The 7,880-nt window shown below is 44.2% G+C and overlaps 1 protein-coding gene across 2 annotated transcripts; it reads left to right on the forward strand.

Moving 5' to 3' along the window:
• Positions 1-2,777: 2,777 nt before the first annotated feature.
• LOC133916093 (uncharacterized) lies at positions 2,778-7,064 on the forward strand. 2 transcript variants are annotated; one of them, XR_009909451.1, is made up of 7 exons: positions 2,778-3,295; positions 3,555-3,646; positions 3,753-4,456; positions 4,540-4,610; positions 6,290-6,379; positions 6,468-6,667; positions 6,779-7,064. XR_009909451.1 is itself a non-coding variant. In XM_062359600.1 (7 exons), exons 1-7 carry the CDS (start codon positions 2,918-2,920, stop codon positions 6,833-6,835), a joined length of 1,470 nt encoding a protein of 489 aa, XP_062215584.1. In that variant the 5' UTR covers positions 2,779-2,917; the 3' UTR covers positions 6,836-7,064. The 2 variants fall into 2 exon arrangements, 1 of the variants encoding a protein (XP_062215584.1); XM_062359600.1 differs by having other exon boundaries at positions 2,779-3,295; positions 6,468-6,545.
• The last annotated feature ends 816 nt before the right edge of the window (positions 7,065-7,880 follow it).

Genomic DNA, 7,880 nt, shown 5'->3' on the forward strand with positions numbered 1-7,880 from the left:
CTGATAACCCTATGGATGCAGATGACTGGCTGAGGAACATACAAAGAAAGCTAGATGCTATCAACTATGTAGGAAGAGACAAAGTTCTCCTGTCATCCCATCAGCTAGCTGGTACAGCCTTGGCATGGTGGGAGAACTACTGTGAAGCCACAGACAACACCGCAGCTATCATCTAGGAGGAGTTTGTTGCAGAGTTGCGTTGGTACCATGTTTCAGAAGTAACTATGGAACTCAAGGCAGATGAGTTTAGGAGGCTGAGGCAAGGCAATATGAGTGTTAATGAGTACATCCGCAAGTTTGTTGAGCTATCTCGTTATATACTAGAAGAAGTCTTCACCGACAAGAAGAAGCAAAATAGGTTCAAGAAAGAGTTGGAAAGCAACCTAAAGGCACAACTAACTCCCCATATCTATCTTGACTTTAACACCCTGATGAACATGACTATTCTACTGGAAGAAACTAGATCGGAACTGTAAAAAACAGGAAGCGCAAGTTCACTGCTCACATGGCTCAGCAACAGAAAAGGTCCCAGAGGTTCAAGCGTCCTGGTTACTCCAGCTAGAAGGCTCAGTCCACCATGTAGTATAGGATTCCAGCCTGTACTTCACATCAACCCAACCCTTCCTACTGTAATTAGAGCTATATCAGATCTCAGCAGAACAACAGTGACCAAGTGGCCAACACAAGCAAAGCATGTTTCAACTATGGCGAGATCAGGTACTTCATCACTAACTGCCCTTGCAAGACCAAGCAAACAACGTTTGTTTAGTCAAACACTGTGAATGGACCCCGACTAGCAATGTTTGAGGCCAGCCGTGGAGTCTCTCACGCCCCCCACTCACCAGCAAGGTCGTAACAGTCCTTCAGAAGAGCATCTTGAGTCAGAGTTGCTCAAGCTTATTGACCCTTCAACTTGATGTGGAGCGACGACAAGATACGTGTACGGGGGTACGGAGACCCTTGTCTTAGTGGCTCAAACTCCGAAGTGAAGATGACGATAAGTGACCTGGAGAGAGGCTAGTGGTGAGATCTTGCCTTCGTAGCTTGGTGGCTCATTCGGATTGAGGTCTTCCTTTTGTGACTTGGTGACTCAAGAGCCGTGACCGGAAGAGTCTTAACGATCAGGAGTATATCTTTAGTAGAGCTTCAACGTGAACTAGAGATGACATTCATGTCATTGATACCACAGGATAAAAAAAATCCCTTGTGCCGAGTTTGTTTTCTCTACCATCTTTACACTTCTGTATTTATATTTTTTGCAATCTACCTTTATGTATTTACTTTTCTAGAATAGTTTGTTAGAATTGGCTTTAGGTTACAGACCGTTTGAGCGGTAGAATAGGCACACTAAATAAATCTAGTTCACATTTAGATAAAAATTGATACGGATTTATCTTATAAATTTTTTTGAATCTGATTTAGTTTAGACTTTTAAATATCCTAATTTACTTATTTTTAGAACGTCACCGTTGCTTTTACAGCAACGAGAGTAAGAGATGCAGAGGTAGTGAGAAAACTAAGCAGAAGAGGCCCAAGTAAATGATTCATTGCCACTGGCTGGTAGTTCGGATATCCTGTATGTAACTTGACTGATCAATTTAAAAGGCTCCTCCTGAATTTGTATTTTTCCTGTCCTACTTATTGGATGTTGTAGCGGAGCTTTATCAGGCATACAAATAGGATGCAATTAGGTTTGTTTCTAATTGAGTTCTGGTTCAAATTCAAATGCTTGATGGCATGATGATTTGACTTCGGAATGCTGGGTGAGGTTGGAGGTCAAAGTCCAGCAGTAGGACCAAACACCAAACTCTAGGGTCAAAAGCAGGAAGAGGCAGCTTGGATCATTTTTTGTTCTTCTGGTTTACAGGCAGACACATGAAAAGTGAACTCAGAGCCAGGGATTAAGATTTTGCTAAAATTTTACAAATCTTGAAGAGAAACGAAATATCTGATTTTGAAAATTTTCTTTACTAACATGTGAGACTTATATTGCAGAGGACGAAAAATGTTCAAAATTCACAAAATTTAGCCTTTTCATCGTTGAAAAAAAAATTATAAAACGAACTGAAAATCCCTGCTCCGAGCTAAATGTAATAGCTTTTGAATCGACCTATTTGCATCAATAGGCAGCTGGTGATGTACTACTATTTTTCTCCGATTAAAACTCGACTATAATCGGTCCATTATCGTAAAATAATAATCAATTAAATACTTAGTGACTAAGAAACAATTCAGCATGGCTACAATCGTAAAATAATAATCAATCAAGTACTTAGTGACTAAGAAACAATTCAGCATGACTACAATCGTAAAATAATAATCAACCAAATACTTTGATTTTTGAATGCTACTACTCCTATCATTGCCATTTGGTCGGAAGCAAAGCAGAGACTCAATTGTCTTTTGTTGGGCTGGGCAAGAAAGGGTGTGTTTAGTTGTAGTTACTATAATATTAAAGAGAAATGTTTAGTTATTTATATTTACTGTTTCAATTTAATATGATAAATGTAAATATATATTTTTAGTTTGGTTTGACGGATGTAGACTAATGTGTTTATTTACGTAGCCAGATACACTTATTATTATCATAAAATTATTTTTAAATAACTAATCATAATATCAATTTTTATATCTGCTTATGTAACCTCATATTCGATCAACCAAACAAAAATTTAAACTCAATATTTTAAAACAGATATAACTAATTAAATACTTTTTTTCTAATAAATATAACTCCACTGTATTACTTCCACTAAACCGTACTATACATATCGCGAAACCCGTCTAACTAACCAGCCACATCCAAGTCGCGTGCCTGCAGTGCGGTGAAGCTGCTGGATTCTTCTCCCCCTTGATCTCTTCTCCTCCCTGCTCTCTGGCAGCTTTGGTAGTTGACCAGGGAAGAGAGGGACAGGCCATGGCGAACTGCACGGCAGCGCGCATGTTTGCCTACAACGCCTCGCTCTGCGCTTGCGACCCCGGGTACTACCTGAGCAACGGCAGCTGCGCCCCGATGCCGGGCGGCGGGTGGGAGTGGCAGGTGGGCACCGTGGGCGCGCCGCGCAACCGGAGCCTCTACTTCCTGGCACCGGTCCTCTCCCTCGACGCCGTCCGCTACCTCACCCAGTCCCAGGCCGTGCTCCTCGAGGCCGCGCTCGCCGCGCTCCTCTCCTGGCTCGCCTTCTGCGCCGCCGCAAGGGTCGCCGGACGGGACCCCAGCGGGGAGAAGAGGCTCTTCCGCGTTCGGTTCTGGGTCAGCCGCCTCGACTGCGTCTTCGACAACAGCCACTGGACGGTGCGTCCCCCCTCCCCTCCCCTCCCTTTTGCTTACTCCTCCTCTTGCAATTCGGAACGCATGAATTTCACATTAAACATATTTTTCTTTTCTTTGAGTAAATTTTATAAAAGCACATGCCTTCACTAGTTGACTAGTTGCAATTATTGCCATGTTTTTCTTTGCACAATTCATTGATCTTCATTCTCTCTGGAAATCGCAACCTTTGAATTCTTGTTCTAAAATGAAGTTGCATTTTGCCCCTTCTAAAAAAACTTAGGAGGACCAGCGAGTACTGAGGAAAAGGAAGACCGAGCTGGGTGGCACATGCTCAGTTGCTAGCTTGATACTCTTCATCGGATTAGTCACCGTGTAAGTGCGTGCTGCTTTGCTTGCTTGGTAAAATTTGTGTTGGATTAGTGACTTTCCATAAGATTCGTATTGTGCAATTATTCACTCTTTGCTCACTTCATCGCAGGCTGCTGTATCAAGCCATCAAAAGGCACAGCATTGAGGTGCATCGAGTCAAGCCGGCCAATGCTCCCGACCTTCTGTCTTTCGTGAACGATCTTGAGTTCCACATCACCACCGTCTCCAGCATGTCCTGTGCGCAAGCGGTCGCGCCTTCAACCATCGCGATGGGGACACCTGGGTTCATGGACTTCAGGGTGGTGCCCCTGCCAACATTGTTCACCTACAGCTGCAAAAACACGAGCCAGGGGCCATCCATTTCGCTCAGGTGCAACGGCTGCCGGATCCCTCCGAGAGACCACTATGTGTCCTGGCAATTCATCGATCTTCCGGGGCAGCCGGCTGCCGCAGCTGGCTTCCAGTTCAACATGACCGCGAAGCAGCACGGCGACGACAAGCACGTGAGCTTTGTGAGTGGCATGATGAACTCTGACGGCTATGCTGATGATGGGAAGCTGAAAACATTCAGGGGCAGAGGTTCAAATGTTCTGAAGATTCAACTGTTCCCTCAGATATACAACAATCTTGGTAACCTGAGGCTCTTGCAGCCACTGGTTCAGGACTTCACCCAAGGGTCTGCGTTTTCGGATGTCAGCAGCTTGAATGCTTCCCTGCAGAATCCCAGGGATGGAGTAGTGAATACTACGCTCTTCATAAGTTATCTTTCCGACTACATTGTGGAGATCAGCAAAGAGAGTGTGGTAGGCCCAGGTGAGTCTCTCAATCTCATGAAGCCAACGCCTTCATGTGCACACTTTACATTTCTAGCATGTAATGGCGATTGTTATCTGCAGTTAGTATACTTGCGAGTATTGGTGGCCTTTATGCCTTCAGTGTGGCAATTTGTCTCTGCATGATGGCTCAAGTAAGTCTTCACAAAACATACCTTTGTTGTCTATGAGATCTTTGCCAACGTTTTCATTTGTTGCCAACAAATCTAAATAGTCTGTGTTATGATCCTAAGATCATTAGGGGATAAACATCGCCGAGAGGATTGCCGGGCAGTGTCGGCTGCTACGAGATGGATTAGACTATTGGGGAGACTTAGATTAATTCTTCTTTTTGCTTACTTCAAAGGATGTGCCAGCTATCCCTTTATATAGGCAGGTCACGGCTCTAACAAACCAAATCAAATCATATCTCTAATGGATAACAAATCTAATCTTACCTTTTAAATAACCCCTAACAAATCTGATATAATCTTATCTCTAAATGCTATTTAATCTTTCCAAATAACGCGAACCGAGCGTAGCTCGGTTGGTGGGGCATGAGTGGTGATGCCCCACCCGCCCGCGTTCGACTTTTTTCCCGGATGAGGGTGTGCCACGCAGGGTGTTTTCCCTATGTCATTGGTAGGGTGTGTGTATTTGTACTAAAAAAAACTTTCCAAATAAGTAGCTAAAAGATAAAGCAGACGTGGTGCTAATGGACAGGACAGGACAGGACGTTTCACCTCTCCTTTTGCAAAGCTCATCTTCCAGCTGCAGGGTGTCATCCATGGTTGTAGCCCATGAAATCCCCACGCCGACGAACAGTTGTAGCGTCGGCATCCCATCATGTGAGAGCACCAAGTTGTCCTTGCCCGCGCTACTGTTTGTGGTTAGCCATCTATCTATTGTGGCAGATTGTTGTAGCGCCACAAGTGACTCCAGTAGTGTCGCCCATGGGGATAGCAACGATAAAGCCACTGGCGGCGCTAGCGGCGAGATCAATGAGGGGCATAGTTGCGCCAAGGATGGCCTCAGTGGCGTCGCCTCTGGGGCTAGTAACAGCAAAACCATCGGTGGCGCCAACAACAAAAACGAGCTGCACCAAATTTGACCTCGACGTCACCACCCAACAGGATAGCAATGAAGAAATCAACAGAGGTGTGACCAAGACAGATGGTATGGTAGGCAGCGCCACGGTTGACTTCGGTGGTGTCACCCATCGGGATGGCAACGGCGAAACCAGCAATGGCGCAGATTGATTGGCAGCATAAGCCATGGAAGGGATCCTTGGCAAATATGATACCAAGATCCTATATAAGATCATTAAGGGGGAAAACATCGCCGAGAGGACGGGCGAGTTCAGTTGCTAGGGGAGAGATTAGATTATTGGAGAGACTTAGATTAATTCTTCTTTTTGCTTACTTCAAAGGATTGCCGGCTGCCTCTTTATATAGGAAGGGAATGGTTCTAACAAACCGAATCAAATACTATCTCTAATTGATAACAAATCTAGTCTTACCTTCTAAATGATCTCTAACAAATTTAATCTAATCGTATCTCTAAATGCTACCTAATCTTTCCAAATAATTGACTAAAAGGTAGACGTGGTGCTACATGGTCCTAATGGGCCTGACATGACAGTCTGACACTGATTTCTGAATTCTTTGCATCCCTTATCTTTTTATTTGGTTCCCTCACGTTCACTGATATTCACACATGGCTTCTGACTTTCTGTGACACTGATACAAAGGAATAACCATGCAATGTCTGTTTATCAACTTAAAAGCTGTCTAATTATGCAATTGATTACATAATTAACACATTGGTTTTCCAGTGCGAAGCCAGGATAAAGAAGCTCCATGATGAGGATACCAGAATGTTGACAATTATGAGCAAACGGCGTGCTCGACGGAATTGGGATAAGGTGAAGAATGTCTTGTACCAACAATGAGCATTGTATATGTCTGGTTGTCTCCCTGATCAATAAGGCATAGCTATTCTGCTGGTAACAGGTGCGGAAGTTTGTCATGTATACCTGGGGTCCTAGCAACCTGGATCCAACTGATAGAAGTGGCAAGCACAGCCTGAAGGTTGAGTAATGGATTCTCTCCATAGAACCTTCCACAAGAGAAGAGAACTGATTAGACGAGCAAACTCGTTTGTGCTAATATTCATATATTTGCTTTTTGGTGCAGTATATGTTTGTCCAATGGTGTGGTTTAGGAATATTCTTTTATTCTTCCATTCAATTTGTTCGATGCTGTTTGTACCTCACTTTTGAGCCAAATTCTTGAGGATTGAATCTTGTGCAATGATATTGCAGGGGGCCATTGACATCGAAAGAGTTGGGGAAATGCAGCAATCAAGCAGTTCCGGATAGCCTTGATGGATGGAAGCTTGGGATGCAATGCTGGCATTGATGCTTTGATTCATACCTAGCTGTTCCTGCATATATGCTTTGAAAATTTGTCCCCTTTTGCATAGTCCTCCATGAAATTTTACGCTGCTGCATCATCTTTAGCCAAGCGATTGACGTGACTTAAGCTGACGATGAGGGACAGTTTTGTTACGGTATCAATTCCCAACTGAAATTAGCAATTATTGTTGTCCGTTGGGGAGGAGTGTTTCACCCAATCATGGCTTCAACAATAGATGTTCTCACCACACTGATGGAAGAAGTTGGAGACGGCCATCCTCAACGCTGGCACCACCACAACATAGTTTTACGGTGATGTGGCGAGATGGGATGATCCAACACCTTTACAGCGCTTACGATGTGTGGTGTGATGATGTGCTTATGATGTGAGGTGTGATGATGTTATCCGTACATCAATATGGTGAATACACACATCACAGGGTAGGATAGTAGAAAATTATATTGGCAAATGATAATGCAAATGTAGCTTAAAAGTGATTATCTAGGATTTTAGTAAATCAACATAGCAATGTGTTTCTGCTATCTAGTGTGTTTGTGCTACTGCTATGTGCTATCTATACTCTAGTGTGCTCCCTATGTGTGGTTGTGTGCTATATAGAATAGAACATTAGAACAGAGTTACAGATCTTGAGCTAGAGCTACTGAGATTAAGCTTGATTGCGGGTAGCGTAGGGGCTACGAAGGGGGTTGAGCTTGATTGTAGGTATACACACTTCTCAGTAACCCACTTATAGCTATGTTAGCTGACTAAGTCCAACTGCACAAGACCAAAGCTCAAAGCTCACAACCTGCTCAACCAACAAGCCAACTTACCCATCGTCGGTCCATCCCAAGACACGAGACTCCCGCACGATAGCTTCACACAAGCGTTGCCTATGGATACAGAGCATCGGCTAGCCAGAGAGGGCGGGCAGAGCAGCTGGTTGGAGTGGTGGACGAAGGGGCGGGCTGGAGATGTGGGTGGAGGGCGGGCCAGAGGTGGGTGGAA

This window comes from Phragmites australis, chromosome 4, assembly GCF_958298935.1.
Source record: "Phragmites australis chromosome 4, lpPhrAust1.1, whole genome shotgun sequence".
In the NCBI taxonomy this organism is placed as follows: Eukaryota; Viridiplantae; Streptophyta; class Magnoliopsida; order Poales; family Poaceae; genus Phragmites; species Phragmites australis.

Coding starts and splice junctions, on each gene's coding strand:
- LOC133916093 (XM_062359600.1), top strand. CDS start 2,918: ATGGCGAACTGCACGGCAGCGCGCATGTTTGCCTACAACGCCTCGCTC. Junction 4,611..6,289: donor GTCTCTGCATGATGGCTCAA/GTAAGTCTTCAC, acceptor TTGGTTTTCCAG/TGCGAAGCCAGGATAAAGAA. Junction 6,380..6,467: donor CTCGACGGAATTGGGATAAG/GTGAAGAATGTC, acceptor TGCTGGTAACAG/GTGCGGAAGTTTGTCATGTA.